The 19,466-nt window shown below is 44.5% G+C and overlaps 1 protein-coding gene across 1 annotated transcript in view; it reads left to right on the plus strand.

The window, feature by feature from the left end:
* The window catches only part of LOC145396855 (uncharacterized), a 51,202-nt gene extending 32,522 nt beyond the window's left edge, over nucleotides 1-18,680 (plus strand). The window contains exons 13-14 of the mRNA XM_080270143.1: nucleotides 4,282-4,430; nucleotides 17,461-18,680. Coding sequence (XP_080126269.1) covers nucleotides 4,282-4,430; nucleotides 17,461-18,680 — 1,369 coding nt within the window. The remainder of the gene's footprint in view (nucleotides 1-4,281; nucleotides 4,431-17,460) is intronic.
* The last annotated feature ends 786 nt before the right edge of the window (nucleotides 18,681-19,466 follow it).

Consider the following 19,466-nt stretch of genomic DNA (forward strand, 5'->3'; position numbering starts at 1 on the left):
CTTTTCTCTTTGCTACTCATTCTTGCCTATTACACCTCCCTTCACTGTATGGCATTTTTTTTTTTTTTTCAAGTCTGGGAAGATATTTTTGAAGGTGTCGTAGCTTCTCTTCCCAAGCGATTTAATTTGCATTTTATACATTCTCTTTAGGGTATTTAGGTGCTGGAGAGGGATGCCTACACGTGGTGGCACCGATATAGCCCGGCAGCTCCACTTATATAAAAATCCCTCATCTCCCTCCCTATCCCGCGAAAAGAGGATGGTGAGCAGCAGGAGAGGGGCAACTTCAGATGAACCTGGGGGTATAACGACTACTACTACGTCTACTTTTACTACACTACTACTACTACTACTACAGCTACTACTACTACTACTACTAGTTTCTTATGCCTCCGCCCATGTATGGTGGAGGAGGCATTAAGTGATTGGTTGTCCGTGCGTGGGTGCTTTTGTCAGTGTGAGGAGATGATGAACTGATTAGGTCAGCAAGGTCAAGGGGTCAAAAGTCAAGGTCATATGGGTTTGGGCCCGATATCTCCTAACCTCTCGACGGATTTCGACCATTTTTTTTTTTCGTGACACAGTATGAAGGGATGATGAACTGTTATGTCAGCAAGGCCAGGGGGTCAAAAGTGAAGGTCATGCTGGGTCGACTTAGTTTGTGGGAGCAATATCTCCTCAACCCCTCGACGGATTTCGACCAAATTTTTGTCAGTGATACAGTATGAGGGGACAATGAACTGATTAGGTCAGCAAGGTAAAAGGGCCAAAGGTCAAGGTCATACGGATGTGGGCGCGATATCTCCTGAACCCCTCACCTGATTTCGACCTTTTTTTTTTTTTCCTCCGTGATGCAGTATAAAGGGACGATGAACCGATTAGGTCAGCAATGTCAAGGGGTCAAAGGTCAAGGTCATATGGGGTCGACTTAGTTTATCTTTAATCTCATTTCAACCCACAATGAACCCTGTCAATGTATGTTGTATGGCGAGTCTGTGTGCAAGGCTTGGCGGACACATACTTACCGGTCCTTTGCGTCGACAGTTCGAGGCCTGAGTTCTCGGCGTTTCATTACAATTAAATTATCGACATTCTGTGCGTGAGTAACCTAACGAAAGGCTAATGAGGTTTCAGAATAAATCGCTAAGGAAGAGGTGCTACGAAATCTCGAAAGCTGCTGAGAATGCCACCAATAGATACAGCCCACGTCAACCCCTTCACTACGAGGGTTCTCTTCTACGCTGAATGAAATCGTCTGCTGGCCGAATAAAATCGTCTGATGCATAAGTCTAGTAGCTAAATGAAATCGTCTGGGGGCTGAATCAAACAGTCTGTGGTGCTATTTAAGGACCATCCTGTACTTCGCGTATTAAACACCTACCATCCGATGACGTATATAACTATGATTTTTTCCCTACAACCTTCAGACGATTTTATTCAGCTTAGGAAATTTTTAAATGTAGGGGGTTAGAAGCAGTAAAAAATAACCTCATCAGTACGAGGGAAAGAAAGAAAGAGAACAGAAAGAAAAAGAGAAAGAAAAAGAAAAGAAAAAAAATCGCCTCTCAGATAACTAAAGTAGCTTGGTATACGATTTTCACTTTGACCTCGCTTAGATTTTCGTCCTTTTGCAGCTGATTTCATGTAGGCCTAAGTGAATGATTAAGTGATATTGATACAGCTCTACAGCCTTTTCATAACACTTCTTCGTGACTAGTGGCTTATTCTAGCATTTTTCTACTGTTATAACACAGCACGGAAGATTGAGAGATGGCAATTTTCGGCCGAGTTGAAAGAAAATGGTCCAAACGTGGTGGTGGAGACGCCTTCACACAGAACTTCCTCAGCTCCCTTCCTATTGCCCGAAAGGTTGGTGGATTGCAGGAGGACAGATTCAGCCTGCAGTCCACTGGGTTCACCTTCAGAGAGCCTGTTTTTGCATTAACTAATATACTACGGCTTTGATGACTTATAGCATTTCATTATGCAGTTTCATTCAGCTTTGGGGAGGCTTGTCGAACTGAAGGAAATCTATACATGTCCTTCATAACCCCATGTCACTAGAGGTATAGCCAAGCTGAATGAAATCGTCTGGTGGCAGCAAACATAAAATATGACAGAATAATAACCAGAATGGAGGGGTTAAACTCATCAACGCAATATATATATATATATATATATATATATATATATATATATATATATATATATATATATATATATATGGAGCCACAGTGGTAAAGTGTGCGTTTTCGTACACTGAAGAACGAGGGTTCGCGCCCCGCCAGGGTAAAAAACTTTGGGAGCGTTCTTCTGGCCACGTACTGCATTGGCGGACACAAAAGGGTGCTGTGGTTGAACCAGTGTCGCATACTACAAAGTATGCTTGCACCCAGTCGGCATGCACGGGCCGATTACACTTGGTTCACAGACTACACACACATCCAAAGCCATTCCAACACAACAATTACACTTATAAGCACTTCTCACCCTACATACCATCTCTACCAGACAGCCTAAGCCACTTGGTAGAAATACATTGGCTGTATCGTCCTCACTTCGGTAGGGATAGGCCGGTCCTGCAGTGGACACTCAAACGGCTGATGGGATGAGAGATGATATATATATATATATATATATATATATATATATATATATATATATATATATATATATATATATATATATATATATATATATATCATCACAACTTGATCATCTTCACCACCACCACCATAACAAGCTTCATTATTATCAACACCACTACGACCACCACCATCAACACCACCTCTACCATCACCACCACCATCCTCCTCATCATCACCACCACCTCTACCATCATCATCATCATCATCATCACCACCACCTCTACCATCAACATCATCATTATCGTGTCCCAAATTCCCATTCCATTTAGTCAGCTTCAAAGCCACGCAGGAATACATCGGAAGTCTTCTCTTTTTCAGTCTTTCGGGATGACGATATCTGCAACCTCTTTGAAACCTGCTAAGTATGGCATAGGAACGATTGTATTCTTGGAGATATCGTAATACCTATTCCCAGGCGATTTATTTTGCTCATTAGCATTCACATTAATATACTTTCCTATATTACTGATTCAAACTACGCTGGGGTAAAATGAAAAAAAAAAAAAGAAAAATAACATACAGGGAAATTTTTGTTCTCTAGAGCTCAAAATAACCTTGGAGTGACGGTGTGGGTCACTGAAAAAAATAGATCTGAATTTCCCGTCTATGAGTCCGTAGGCGAAGAGCGGTACGACGTGCTCTAGAGGGTTAAGGTGTAATATGGAACGTGCATCATTGTCTCTCTCTCTCTCTCTCTCTCACACACACACACACACACACACACACACACACACACACACACACACACACACACACACACACACACACACACACACACACACACACACACACACACATTTTATGCTGTCACTAAATTCCCAGTGCTTCACTCACTCTCACTTAGGCTGCTCCTTCCTCCACTCATTTCACCCCCCCTCACCCTTTACACCCCCCTCTCCTCCCTCGCACAAACAACCCCACTCACTTTCCATTTTTGCCCCTTGCTCCCTCACCCCACTCCCTCACCCCACTCCCTCACCCCACTCCCTCACTCCACTCCCTCACCCCACTCCCTCACCCCACTCCCTCACCCCACTCCCTCACCCCACTCCCTCATCTCACTCCCTCTCCCTTTCCTCAAAATCACCCCCTCCCCCAAAGAGACAGGATATCACCCCTCTCCCATCCCTTGACTCACCCCCACATCACCCCTTCATACCTTACCCCACCAAAAAAAAATAATAATAATAATAATAATCACCAGAATAAACTCTAATTCATCCCTTCACACACAAGATAAATAAATAAATAAATAAATAAATATAAAAAAAAGACAGTCGCTCTCTCTCAACCCCATAAAGTCATTCTCCCTTCTATCTCTCTTTGGACAGTGGCTCTCTCTCAACCCCTCCCCCCCACAAAAACCCCCCCAAAAAAAAAACACCCCCCAAAAAAAAACACCCCCCAAAAAAAAAAACCCCAAAAAAACACCCCCCCAAAAAACACCCCCCCAAAAAAAACACCCCCCCCCAAAAAAAACACCCCTCCCTTTAAACTCTTTTTGGGCTTTATTTCTCTCAACCCCTCCAAATCAACCCCATTAATCTCTCTTTAGACAAGCGCTCTTTTCTCAATCCCCCCCCACCTCACCCCCTCCTTAATCTCTCTCTCTCCCCTCAACGCCCCCCCCCAGGGTCGAGGGTCGGGGGTGTGGTGACGGAGCGAGCAGGGTGGCCGGGGGGGACGATTCGGGGGGCGGAATCCCCACCCCCCCGGACCCCCCACACGCACGACGCACCCCGCCCGACCAACATGACGAGGACGACAGCGACAGAGCACACGGTGAGTCGAGGCAGGGGTGGCAGGGTAGGGTAGGGTAGGGTATGGTTGGCAGGGGTAGTAGGTGAGGTAGGGTAGGCAGGGGTAGTAGGGTAGGGTAGGGTAGGCGGAGGTGGCAGGGTAGGGTAGGGAAGGCAGGGGTGGCAGGGTAGGGTAGGATAGGCAGGGGTGGTGGGGTAGGGTAGGCAGGGGTAGTAGGGTAGATTAGGCAAGGGTGGGAGAGTAGGGTAAGGTAGGCAGGGGTGGAAGGGTAAGGTAGGGTAAGGTAGGGGAGGCAGGGGTTGTTGGGTAGGGTAGGGTAGGGTAGGCAGGGGTAAGTAGGGTAGGGTTGGGTAGGCATGGGTGGCAGGGTAGGGTAGGGTAGGCATGGGTGGCAGGATAGGGTAGGGTAGGATTGGGTAGGCAGGGGTGGTAAGGTAGGATAGTCAGGGGTGTTAGGATAGAGTAGGGTAGGCAGGGGTGGTAGGGTAGGGTTGGGGTGGCAGGGTAGGGTAGGGTAGGATTGGGTAGGCAGGGGTGGTAGGGTAGGGTAGGGTAAAGTAGAGTAGGTAGCGGTGGCAGGGTAGGGTAGGGTAGGGTTGGGTAGGCAGGGGGAGGTAGGGTAGGGTAGGGTAGGGTAGGCAGAGGTGGTAGGGTAGGGTAGGGCAGGCAGAGGTGGTAGGGTAGGGTAGGGTAGGCAGGGATGGTAAGGTAGGATAGTCAGGGATGTTAGGATAGAGTAGGGTAGGCAGGGGTGGTAGGGTAGGGTTGGGTAGGCAGGGGTGGCAGGGTAGGGTAGGGTAGGATTGGATAGGCAGGGGTGGTAGGGTAGGGTAGGGTAGGGTAGAGTAGAGTAGGTAGCGGTGGCAGAATAGGGTAGGGTAGGCAGGGGTAGTAGGGTGGGGTAGGGTAGGCAGGGGTGGTAGGGTAGGGTAGGGTAGGGTAGGCAGAGGTGGTAGGGCAGGGTAGGGTAGGGCAGGCAGAGGTGGTAGGGCAGGGTAGGGTAGGCAGGGATGGTAAGGTAGGATAGTCAGGGATGTTAGGGTAGAGTAGGGTAGGCAGGGGTGGTAGGGTAGGGTAGGGTAGGCAAGGATGGTAGGTAGAGTAGGGTAGGCAGGGGTGGTAGGGTAGGGTAGGGTAGGCAGGGATGGCAGGGTAGGGTTGGGTTGATAGGGGTGGTAGGATAGGATTGGCAGGGGTGGTAAGGTAGGGTAGTTTAGGCAGGGGTTGTAGGGTAGGGTAGGCAGGGGTGGTAGGGTAGGGTAGACTAGGGGTAGGGTAAAAGGGTGACAGGGGTGCAGTACGTTAGGTAGGGGCAGGACAAAAGATAGTTAGGGGTACGGCAGGGGGCTAGGCAAGGATAGGCAGGGTGGTAGGCTGGGGTAGAGAAAGGGTCAGGTAGGAAAGAAAAAAAGGGGTAGAAAGGGATAGGCAGATGATGGAAATTTGACTGGCAGAAAGCAGATTAGGCAGGGTGACAGGCAAGTGTAGGCGAGGGTAGGCAGGTGCAGATATAGGGACAGACAGGGTGGTTGGCAGGGACAGGAAAGGTTGTAGGCAGAGACAGGTAGGTGGTAGGCAGGGATAGGCAGGATGGTAGGCAGGGGTAAGCAGGAGGTAGGTAAGTGGTAGGCAGGGTGGCAAGAAAGAAGAGTAGGGTGGCAGACAGGGTGGTAGGTAGGTAGGATAGCAGGTAAGAAGGTGGCAGAAAGAGTGGTAAGTAGGGTGGTAGGGATGGTGGTCAATAGGAAATGTGGTTAATAGGTAGGGTGATATGCAAGATGGCTGGCAGGCAAGGTAGGAGGGTGGTATGAAAGGAGGTTGGTAAGGAGAGTGCGAGGGTAGGCAGGGTGGTAGGTAGGAAGGTTGGTACGCAAGGAGGAGTGGTAGGCAACGTGGTAGGAAAGGGGTATGGAGTGTGGTGTATTAGTAGTGCTGTATTCTAAATCTTCCCTTTGAAATAATAGCATGCTCTTCAGTTGCTCCCTGATTTTGATAGTACTAAGACTGGCCATGATGGAGTAGTAATATCATCAGTAGCAAGATGATAGTTCTTTCTGTAGTTCATTCATTTTGACTTGGCGGAGATTTAGTCATTTTGAAGCTTGTATCACGTAGCTCTGCATCCTTTCCATAGAGCTGCTTCCTGACTAGCATCATATTCTAGCGTTAGTTTATTGTTTCATTTCAACATGCAAGGTAGAGAGATGGTAATTTTACGCCTGGTAGTGAAGTGAGTATAGTAGTGGTGATTGTACTAGTGATTGTAGTAATACTGTATCGTCAGTCATAACATCCTTTTAGCTCGCTCACTCTAACTTGGTGGAAATTTTCGTCCTTTTGCAACTTATTTCACGTAGTTCAGTGGCAGAAGAAGACATTAAGCAAACTCTACGACCTTTTCATACTACATCGTTACTATAATCAGGTTGTTTTCATGTGAGAGAATTGAACTACTCCCTCAACTCAAATACAAAGTTGTGATTGTCTTGCTTATGAGGTGGCACTTAATCTTCTTGGTAACTAGTCAAATTTACCCTCCAGTCTGACTACACCTGGCCCTCAACTGAAACAGGGGTTATGGATGCTTGTCAAGTGAAAACTAACAGACTATAGTATCACATTCTACTTGTTACAGCTCAACACCTCTTCCTTAGTGATATATTTTGTCTGTTACGCCGTAATAATCTTTTCTATGTGTGAACGAGAGATGAAAAAGGTAAATCTGAGTGAGTCTGTAGTGCGAGGAGGGGTGGTAGGCCTAGAAGAAGGTCGATAGATATGACAAATGAGAGAGAGAGAGAGAGAGAGAGAGAGAGAGAGAGAGAGAGAGAGAGAGAGAGAGAGTATGGAATCTAATGAGGCTAGGGAACTGACAAAGGATCGAGCTGGCTGGATGAATATTGTGTGGAAGAGTGTATGACCAGATTTGGCACCCCATTTTTAATCAGAGTCTTCAGTTTGATTCTGTATTAGAGGTGAGTGTGAAGCTACATACTTGATATATATATATTTTTTTATACCTATCAGGGAAGTCAGGATTCCAGGGGCTTGAATGGTGTGTGAGTGGGAGTGTGGCCCATTCAGTTTGGCAAACTTTACTTAACATCTCATTCTATCACATTCTTTCTGGCTCTTTGGACCCTGCCTCACCCCACCCGAGGATAGGAAAGGAGGTCTGGATGATGATGATGATGATAATGATGATGATGACGATGATGATGATGATGATGGTGATAATTTTTATATATTTAACGATCTCAGGTTCACACAACACCTGAATAAAATCGTCTGGTGTTAGTTGACAAGAATGCTAGATTTGTTCCGTCCACGATACGGTTAATATCGATATAATTTCCGTAAGTTATGTACAGAGTAACATTTGTAAGAGCTACCGTATGAAGAAAGAAACTGATAAGAAAACGGTGCTAGATAGAGCCCTATGCTTACTATACTCATTTCACTTTAACTTGGCCTAAAGTGTCGTCTCTCCATCTTGAACACTCGGTTGTAACAGCGACTTAACACTAGGATGTGATGCTGGTCAAATGGAAAGGAGACAGGTCAGTAGTATTGTCTTATTCTGCCACTAAGCTACGTAAAAAAGCGGCAAAAGGACGAAAATCTGAGCCATATTAAGGTGAAAAGAGTATTGAATATGGTATCAGGTGTCATTGTTAATAGTATTCTTGTCACTTTGGCTCGTATTCTCGTCATCTAAGGAAGTTCCCTAACATCTTCTCCTAAGCAACTTCTTTTATTGTACCTTATTCTTCATCTCCGCATTACATGAATCATTCTAATATCTCCATACTCTGCTTAGATAACGTGCAAAAGGACATTAACCAGTCATATCCAAAAATGAATCGCTAAGGAAGAGGTGTTAGGGAGCCTCCTTAACCTACCTAACTTAACTTTACCTAGAACTAGCCTAGCATCTAGATACCTGAGTTGTAGCAAAAGGTAAGAACTATACTCTTTTTACTTTAACTTGGCCTAAAACTGCCACTCTTTGAATGCTAGCAGGTTAGCACTGGAATATGATGCTAGTCACGAAGAAGTGCTTTGGAAACGAAGTGGAGCCGTAGTGATGTCTTTTTCAACCAGTGATTTACGTGAAATAAGCTAAAGGAAAAAATTTCAGGGCCAAGTTAGAGTGAAAAGAGTATAGTACATTATGCTAAATACGAAAAATAATCGCTATGAAAAAGAGGGAGAGTAGCACTTTTTGTTTTTTTGTTTTTTTTGAGACAATGAATGGAGGAAGGAAAAAAATGGAATATAAAAAAAGAAAACAAGTCTTATTATGAAACTGGGCTTCGTGAAATTGGCTGCAAAAGGACGAAAATCTCCGCCAAGTAAATGTGAACGTACTATCGTAAAATGTAGTTAGTACTTGTAATGGTTTAGATGCAGTACCTGTTTTATCAGGAACAAGGTAACAGTACTAGTAGTTGTAGTAGTCCTAGTAGATATAGCAGAAATATTAATAGAAGTAGTGCTAGTATATGCTCGATGGGTCTGTTGATAATATATGCAGTAGGACTTACGTGTGGTAGTGGTATTAATAGCAGCAAGATAATAGTGCTAGTGCTCGTGGTGGTCCTAGTATTTATAGAAATAGTGGTAGTAGTAGTAGTAGTTGTGTTGGTCCTAATGGTTACAGAAATAATAATAGAAGTTTGTACTGGTCCTAAGTAGAAGTTTTACATAACAGCAGCAGTCATAGCAATAATATGAGTAGTCAGCAATAATGGTGGTAGTCATAGTAATAAAAACAGCAATCAAAATAGTGATAGTAGTCATGGCAGTAACAGTAGTAGTCATAGCAATAATAGCAGTGGTCATAGCAATAATAGTAATAGTAATAGTCATAGTAATGTTAGCAGTTGTCATAGCAATAACAGTAGTAGTTACAACCAATAAGGTGAGCTTTGTGAACTCGTGACGAGCGAGCGAGCGCTATGTTATCACAATTTCCCTCTGATATAAAATTATAGGCGGAACCTCCAATATTTAATTGCTGGAGTTGATGGCAAAAAACACAGTGTTACGACGGAAAATCTTTTTAAATTTGATTTCGTAACTGAGGCGTTCACTGATTAGAGCCGAACACTCCCTTGGAAAACTCGAGATTCCAAGGGGTTCCTACGCCTTTATGAGTGAGTTTATAGTTGATAACGAAATTTAATGAATGAATGCATCACATGCAGAAAGAATTTTAACTCTACTTCACATGGGAGTAAGGTTATTAGTTTCTGCTTAGCGTCACGGTCGGGTCGGGCCGGGCGGCTTGCTTGAGAGTAAACATCGCTCGCTCGCTCGTAACAATAACAGAAGTACGGTAGTCACATCAATAATAGCACTAGTCATAGCAATAATAGCGCTAGTCATGGCATTAGTAGCACTAGTCAGAGCAATAATAGCACTAGTTTTAGCAATAATAGCATTAGTCATAGCAATAATAGCACTAGTCTCAGCAATAATAGTACTTGCCATAACAATAATTGCACTAGCCATAGCAATAACAGGAACAGTACTAGTAGACACAGACGCTCAACCACTTCACTGCAAGGACGTGATATCCATTTTCTTCCTGCCACCTCCAGACGATTTTATTCAGCTGAGGAGAGAATCATTTAACTCTAAGGGGTTTACACAGACTGGTCCTACATAGCGCTTCTCCTCCACTCAGCCTACCTATGTCGTGTGTTGTGGTACGGCTTAGTCAACGTTATGGTCTATCCTGCATTATTTATTCACTTCCTGCTCCCACTGCCACACCGACGCCCACATCAGCAGACTGAGCCATTGTGCATTACCCTGTTCACCATAGTGCGTTTGTTCTAACCTGGTAAAAAAAAAAAAAAACTAAACTAACTTCATTTCTGTTAATGGACGTGTCCTCAGATTGGAGACGATTTGACTAGTAACAAGGGAGACTTCTTCATACTTCACATCTGATGTTCATCAAATTTTACGCAACTACGATTTAGTACTTGAGTTGTGAGAGTGGTTCAGATCCCGTAGATTAAAAAAAACAAAAGGAAAATTAATAAATGAATAAATAAATAATAAAAATAAACAAATGGATAAATAAGTAAATTAATAATAATAATAATAATAATCTATATTATATTATAATGATCCTATTTCTGTATGTTTGTTGGTTTGTTACCGTAGCAGCAAAAACGGTGCAACGTACCGCAATTTTTGTTACAGCAAGACACCGTTAAAACGCTCTAACTTGAAGAATACAACAATTTCCAGTCCAATCAGGCCACCGGTTCCCGAGTTATGACACATTTCTGGCCTTTTGACATCAAGCGGAAGCCGCTGAAGGTGGCCTTTAAGCGAGTAATAGTAGTAGTAGTAGTAGTAGTAGTAGCAGCAGCAGCAGCAGCAGCAGCAGCAGCAGCAGCAGCAGTAGTAGTAGTAGTAGTAGTAGTAATAATAATAATAATAATAATAATAATAATAATAATAATAATAAATAATAATAATAATAATAATGAAATCTTTTATATATATTGCATGGATTAAAAAATTCCTCGGCTTGAAAGGACTAAAAAAAAAAGTCAACTGAACCCCTTCACAACGAGAGGTTTATCGAGACGTGAACTCGGTGGACTGCAGGCTGAAGTTGCCCTCCTCCTGCAGTCCACCACCATCCTTTCGGGGGGCCAGGGAAGTAGTTGAGGGACACTTGTATACCCAGGCCTCTCCATCACCAAGTTACATCCATGCCATCACGTGAAGGCACCCCTAGATAGCGCCAGTGAAGAGGTAAAGGAAGGCTAATATCTCTCCCCCCCCCCATTTCGAAAATTCTCTCCCAGGCTGAATAAAATCATTTGGAAATAGGAAAAAAATAAAAATCACAAACTATGAGGCAGGGATGATTTTTTTTTTTTATCTGAGGGAACTGGGCCACTCCTACAACTACAAAGCATGACATTCAATAAGCCTTAGTTATGAAGCAGAAATAAGTCTCCTTGGTTACTAGTCAAAACAAGCCTCCAGGGTGACTACAAACTACCATTAACTGAACTGAAAAGATACGGAATTTAGGATTTTTTGCCAACTTTGAGGAAACACACTACGGCTCAAAAGTCATCCATTCATCATCCAGTCCCTCTTTGCCACATCAGGAATGTAGGGGTCCGGGGCTAGGCTATTCAGTTGAGATATTTAAGGCGAGATTGACCAGCTTTCCTTTTTCCCCTGAGTAGCATTTTGTGAGCAGTAAATCCCAACCACCCCTCAGATGGAAACCCGGTCGGAACGCCTAAATCCACTTGACCACCACTCAGTATTACGTGCTTTAAATTACGATCTCGAGAACAGGCTTCCTAGGTCGCCATATAACAGAAGTAGAGGTACAAGTGGCGGTAGGAACAGATGTAGTAGCTCTGTTTGTGATAAAATTACTGCTGAGCTATACTCTTGTCACCTCAACTTGGCCCAGATTTTCGTCCTGTCGCAGCTTATTTCACGTAGCTCAGTGGCGGAAAAAGACAATACCATGGCTCTACTTCCATTCCACAGCACTTCTTCGTGACTAGCACCATCTTCTAGCGTTAATCTGTTGTTACGGATCGGCATTCAAAATGAAGAGATGGCAATTTTAGGCCAAGTTAAGGTAGAAAGAGTATAAATGTATATACCTCTTCCCAGTATCTAATATTCTATAGCAGTAGGCGTGTGTGTGTGTGTGTGTGTGTGTGTGTGTGTGTGTGTGTGTGTGTGTGTGTGTGTGTGTGTGTGTGTGTGTATTTTGGGCAGCCGAAACTACACATTCAAATTGCACCAAAATTGGCACAAAAACCGCAAAAAATTCGCTGATGTGATAAACCTTGGTCCCATCACGATTGAAAAACTTTTACTATATTTAATGAGCGATCACATTTTGACCAAAAAACGTTGCTCCCGAAGCCCGGCATAGGATCTCCGTAGAATTTTTTGTCCAGAGGTAAAACTAAAATAAACTGGGTTCCATTCCCGAAGCTGTAAATAACACGATCAATTGGTTAGCTGCAAAAAATCCAAGTGAGTGTTACACTAGAACAGCACATAAACGCGAGAGCCCTCCGCAGAGCAAGTGGGAGGGGCCTGAAGGGCCCACGAGCACTTGTCTAACATACTGTAGCAGTAGCCGTGTGTGTGTGTGTGTGTGTGTGTGTGTGTGTGTGTGTGTGTGTATTTTGGGCAGCCGAAACTACATATTCAAATCGAACCAAAATTGGCACAAAAATCGCAAAAAATTCGCTGATGTGAAAAAACTTGGTCCCATCACGATTGAAAAACTTTTACTATATTTAATGAGCGATCACATTTTGACCAAAGAACTCCCCTCCTGGTGCCCGGCATAGGATCTCCGTAGAATTTTTTGCCCACAGGTATAACTAAAGTATTTCGGACTTGCGTTGGGACAACTTGGGTTCCATTCCCGAAGCTGCAAATAACACGATCAATTGGTTAGCTGCAAAAAATCCAAGTGACAACGTAACACTAGAACAGCACATAAACGCGAGAGCCCTCCGCAGGAGCAAGTGCGAGGGTCCCGAAGGGCCCATGAGCACTTGTTAATATTAGTATAGATGGTGATAGCTGTAGATCGTTCACTTTAATTTGGCCGAGATTTTTCGTCCTTTTGCAACTTCTGTCACGTAGATCATTGGCAGAATAAGACAATACTGTGACTCTACCTCCTTTCTGCAATACTTCTTCGTGACTAGCACCATATACTTGTGTTAATCTTTTGTTGCAAAGCGCATTCGAGATGGAGAGACCGCCATTTTATCCCCAGATAAAGTGAACAGAGTAAGGAGACAGTAAAGGTGGCTGTACTAGTAAATAATCAGAACGTTACTGATTAGGATTTAACACCTATACATATTCTATTCTAACTTGGCCTAAAATTGCCTTCCATCCATTTTGATTTCTGAGCAAAAGGTTACCAGTACAATATGGTGCAAGTCACGAAGAATTGCTACTGAAAGGACGTACAGCCGTAGCAGTCATATTCTGTCACTGTACTTGGCCAAGATTTTCGTCCTTTTTTTGCTAATTTCATGTAACTCACTGGCAGAAAAAAAAAAAAAAAATGAATGCAACAGTTCTATATCCTCTTCGTGGCACTTCTTCGTGACTAGCATCATATTCTTTAAATCTGTTGTTACAACTCAGCATTCAAGACGGCGTGATGACAATTTTAAACCAAGAGAGAGTAAAAAGAGCGTAGAAATTTTGGGCAGTGCAAGTGGTGGCAGTAAGTCGTCTGTTTACACCTAAGAAATGTCAGTGGCCTCTTTTCAGCTTAGTCGATGGCCAGGTGTAATCAGGTTGGAGAACAAATTTGACTAGTAACCAAGGAGACTCATTCCTACTCCGCAACTAGGGCTTGTCGTATTTCATGCAGACACGACCTGGTGTTCAAGTTGAGAGTGGCCCGGTTCCGTCAGATGAAAACAGTGACTATAGCGCTGATAGTAACTGTAGTAGTCATGGAAAAGGTAGATGTGATACACGCCCTTTACTCTACATTGGCCTATAATTTCCATCCCTTAATATTGAATACGAGATAATTATAGCCTATATACACTAGAATACTATGCTAGTCACGAAGAAGTGCTATGAAAAGGATGTCGATAACGCATCTGTAATAGTGACTTTAACCCCTTTATTCAGAGTTCTTTCCTAAGCTGAATAAGATGAAGTGACGTAAGCAAGAATCGAGGAGGAAAATGTCATGGTACTGAAGGAGTTCAAAAATGCATGTTCCTTTTACTCTAACTTGGCTGCTGATGGAGAGACGCCTTCATGGGGTGGCAATGATAAAAGCGAGAGGTGGAACTGCCCGGTTAAATCACTGTCCCTCATTTCCCTCCCCATCGCTTAAAGAGAGAGAGAGAGAGAGAGAGAGAGAGAGAGAGGAGGGCAACTTCATCCTGCAGTCCACTGGGTTCACATTTCAGATGAACCTGGGGCTACAAAAACTACTACTACTGCTACTCTTACTTGGCCTAAAACTGCCATCTCCTCATCTTGAATGCTGAGTTGTGACAGTAGATTTAACATTTGAAACTGATGCTAGTCATGAAGAAGTGCCGAGTAAAGAAAATAACGCCATAGTACTGCCTTATTCTGCCACTGAACTACACGATACAGGCTGTAGTATTATGAAAATCTAGGCCAAGTTATGCTGGAGAGAGGATAGCAATAGTGGGGGTGCTATATCCTCTTCACTCTAACTTGGCCTAAAATTACGATCTCTCCATCTTGAATACTTGGTTGTGACGATAGATTAAAACCAGAATACGATGCGAGCCATGAAGAAGTGTTACGGAAAGGATGTTGAGATAATGTATTGCTTTTCCTGCCACTGGTCTCTGTGAAATAAGCTACAAAAAGAATAAAATCTGGGCCAAGTTAAGGTGAAAAGAGTATAGTATGCACAGATATAGCATTCTTACAGGGGGTGTTGGTCTCAGGGCAGCGGTTATTTTCATACTTCATCATTAACATTCTTTGAGATAATTAACATTGTCTCATCAGTTAAACGACTTATGCGCACTTGACAAGAAATATACTAAGTCATATACTGTGCGCCCTTGCCGTGAGCTGGAAAAATCTTGTGTGTTGCGAGGACGGCTCAGCGTTACCTATTTGGATTCCTGTTTGGATTCTGTATAATTTTCTTCTTTCCATTACTCTTTTCATGCTTTATAGTTTTTTTTTTCTTTTTTACTTCCACTGACGGCATGCTTGACTGCTAATTTATGTGACAGGAAAGATGTTGGTCATGCTGAATGAGCCGTCCCAGTAACACACGAGAATTCAAGAGCTGAGTGACAAGGTGAAGGACAATATATGGACCACCCTCTGTATACCGTAACGAAAAATGTCTTCTCGTCTGTACAGAATTCCAATAACCTACCAATAACTACAGAAAAAAATAAATAAAAAAGAACAGAACAAAAAGGAATAGGAAAAGTAAGAGATGTAAAACGTAAAACAGTAAAAAAAAAATAGTAATTAAGAGGTAAAAGGTATATAAAAATGCGTCATGGTAGGCTACTGAACCTCAAAGGAATCATTAAACGGAACTACACTTGTAAATTTTTCTCAATGACTAGCTGCTCCCTGATTTTCGTTTGTGGTGAAGCTGAAGGCATTGTTGATACTGATGGACGTATTTTCTTGGGCTCAGGTGTCTTTAATTACGAAGTTGTGTTGCGTAGCTTTATTTTCGAATATTACATCCATCAAACCTTGCCGAAAGTAGGCCAGGAATCTAGACACTTTGGTAATTATTAAGTTCAGTTGAGTAACCTTTACTTTTGAATAAATCTTAAAATAACCCAGAATTCCACACACTTTGGTAATTATTAAGTTTAGTTGCGAGGCCTATTTTAAGATCTCACACCATCAAACCTAAGCTAACCCTGAAATTCACACACTTCGGTAATTATTAGCCATATTTTCGGATATTACACTCGCCAAACTTATCCTAACCTTACGTCAAAGCCACACACTTTGGTCCTAACCTTGACATCCTTCTGACCCCACTTTGGCATGGAAGGAAAAAAGAAGTATGTGGGTAACGATAAGCAAAGGTTTCGTTGGGTTTGGTTTTGTACCGCGAAATACAAAAGCCCGTTCACTTTTCCAATCTACTCTCATTGTTTCATTCGCAGTTGCCTGAATAAGACGTACAGGAAAAAGATGCATATTATCGCCGGCAGATGGATGATAACATGCACCTATGTTCAGCACGTCACAGGAGAGGTGGACATGATTATTTTTGTATTTGAAGGTACAATTGCCTCCACTTCCGGGTTACCACAGGGGGTGGTGTGCTGGGGGTCTATAGTATGTGGCAATGGTGTTTTTAACTGCCTGACATCTACTCTGGTCTCGTTTACTGTAACGGGCTTGTTCCAGTACTGTAAGCGTGAGATGTAAACAAATAAACTAGTCTCACAAAAAAAAAAAAAAAAAACTCCAATGCGCCACCTTTGTAATACTTAGAAGGGTTGTACTATCCAAAAATATGGCTGTACTACTAAAGTTATTACCTAGGAGTATACCTGCAACCTCTCCTCTTCAGCGATGTGTTTGCATGGGTTACTGGTGCTTAATAATAGGCTACCCACAAATTATCATAGCCCAGTGTTCTGATGCAAGGTATGTTAGGTTTACTTATATATTTGTAATACTAGCACGCTTCAACAAAGTCCTCTAAATGGTATAAACGTCAAAGCTCCCCAAGAAGTGAACGCACTGCTTAAAAACTGGATAATCTCTTTAGTGTTCATTAATAACTAGGGAAAGTCTATCAAGGTGCCCTATGCAGAGACTTACTATGATGTGTTGAGGAGCCTACGATAATACTGTCCAGCAGCCTGTAGATGTTTCACTGTCAGTGGTTATGAATGAAAAAGCTGTGATGCATTTCTTAACCCCCTCACTCATTGCTGTCCCTCTCGAGTGAATAATATCTTGTTTTAACTAGAAGAAAGTTTTAAAAAATGGAGTTCTTTGACTGAAGGGGTTATTGGATGCTGCTTCTAATGATCATAGAGACCTTACTAGGGCGGTGCTGCCTTCTGTTTCATCCAGCAAGTGTATTGTGGCTATAGTTAAGTTTGTTTGAATAAGTTGCATCCTTACTATAAACAGTGTTAGTAAATGGGTATAATTCATTTGACTATATAATTGCAGCAATGTGAATATGAATCATACGGGTCTAGTAAACGTTTGTTGATATAACGTGATGTGAGAATAAATGGCAGCACTGTCCTGGTGGCCCATGTACTTACTTTTCCAAACTGAATTTCAGACAGAAGAGCAGAAAGGTGTTTTATTGTTGTAGTGTTTTCTGGCGGCCACAGCAGCAGGTGTTGTGGCCGGCAGCAATGGTGTGGTGTGGTGTGGCAACTTTACAGGAGCTCCTGGCGTCAGCGTGGAGCATCACCCCCCTCTCTCTCCCCTCCCCCTCCCTCCGAGTGACGCGACACACTGACGCCGGATTGACAGGCTTGTGTTTCAGGCTTCTCTCCCGGGCCGGGCTGCGGCCGGGGCGATCCCTGCCCCACTAGGGAGAGGGGTGCCTCCCCCGCCTCCTCCCTTGCTTCAACGCTTGCCTCATCTGCCCTCGGTGGCTCCTACATGGAGGTGCGGCGCGCAGAGCGTGGTGTGGGACGCAAGCGGCAGAACAGTGAAGGTGACTCCTTGGTATGGGAGCGACTGCGTGGGTGTGAAAGTGAGAATGAGATGGCATCATCCACATCCTCACTACGGCTGCACCAGCGACGCGGCTCTGAGGGCAGTGACGTGGCTGAGGTGAAAAAGGGCGTGTTCATGCAGCTTCTCGAGAAAGTGAGGCTACGGGATGAGAAGAAGAAGCAGCATGACTATGAGAGTGACATGGACGAAGGGCGGTCCTCATCCCGGGAGCGAGGCGGCAGTGCAGGTCGCGTGATGCCGCGTCTGCCACACCATGCCAAGCTGCCACAGGATCACCAAACTGAGCGCTACCTGGACATGGCGGCTGCAGCATTTGATGCCTCAGCACTGCCAGAGCGCCCCAAGTCTGCCTGTGACAACACTCTTTTGCGTGCTGCTGCCCGCCTCTACTCCAACCTGGGCTCCACACGGGTGCTCAGTGGAGACAGTGACCCTCAGCCTCGTACTAGTGCTGACCGACTGGACGAGGCTCGAGCTGCGGGAATCGTATGTTGTGCACGTGACAGCGGGGGAGGACGGGCACGGTCAGCAGAGCGGGAGGCCGGGTTACGGTCATCTAAGGCCATGCTGGTGCCACAGATGCCCTCAGGTGCCAGCAGGTCAGGCGAGTTGAGTGTCAGTGAGGTGAAGGCCATAGTGCATGCTGAGCAGCCCAGTGGCTCTCGCAAGATGAGCCGCAAGGATTTGGAAGCTGTGTATGCTGCCACAGTGCCACGCAAGAGCACCAACAAGAAGGAGAACATTTATGAGAACGTGCCGGTGGTGACTGAAGCTGGGCCACGCACATTGCAACATGGCCGCCCGCTGTTCAAGAAGCAGAACTCCCTGGATGCCCTGCCCTCTGACGGTGGTCGGGGAGGGGCAGGGCGTAAGAGTGATGGTGGGGGTGGAAGTGGGGGAGGAGGGTCTAGGCATGGCACCCTGAGGAAGGCAGACAGTTTTGAGGGACACGAAGAAGCTGTGAAGACCCTGGTGGCTGCCGTGCACGAGACCAGGAACCTACGGCGGAAGAAGACCAAATGAACCATGCCATCTGTAGGATACATGCTTCACCACCACACCAGCACCAGCACCACCACCACACAACACTATACGGTACAGTGTCATCATAACAATTTACCCAGTGACAGCACTTCAGCAGCATACTACACTCTCCCTTATTCCACTCTCAGACAACAACATCACACCCAACAAGACTCCAACAACGACACTACAGCAGTAAACTCCTGGACCACACTAGAGCCCAGTACTCTCCCTTATTCCACCACTATACAACACTATACACAACAACAACAACAACAATACGCCAACACTGCACTTGATGACTCATGGACCACAGCGTACCGGTACCCATCTGCTCCCCTTCACTCCACCTCCAAACGACACCACACACAACAAACACACTACAATAGCATTACACTGGAAGACGACACTACAGCAGTACACTGCCCTACCACACTGCAATACTGCACGCTCCCTCGCTCCACCACCAGACACCAACACCACGCACAACTACTCTACAACAATGCAACAGTCAACGACAACAATACACCCGATCACAATCTAACCATACAAGCCTACACTCTCCCCCGGTCAGCCACCAAACGACAACACTGCAAGATACAAGAGCATTACAACAGCACTCCACTTGATGACATCACAATACAGTCATCTACAACGACACACTACGCTCTCCCTCGCTCTACAACCACCAGACAACAGTATCATACACAGCGGCCACACTACAGCAGGACTACAAGCAACAACGACACTACAGTGGTACACTTTCCCACCTCCCCCACCACACTA

Source organism: Coenobita brevimanus, chromosome 39 (genome assembly GCF_032717465.1).
Source record: "Coenobita brevimanus isolate Jiangsu-jjx chromosome 39, ASM3271746v2, whole genome shotgun sequence".
NCBI classification, from domain to species: Eukaryota; Metazoa; Arthropoda; class Malacostraca; order Decapoda; family Coenobitidae; genus Coenobita; species Coenobita brevimanus.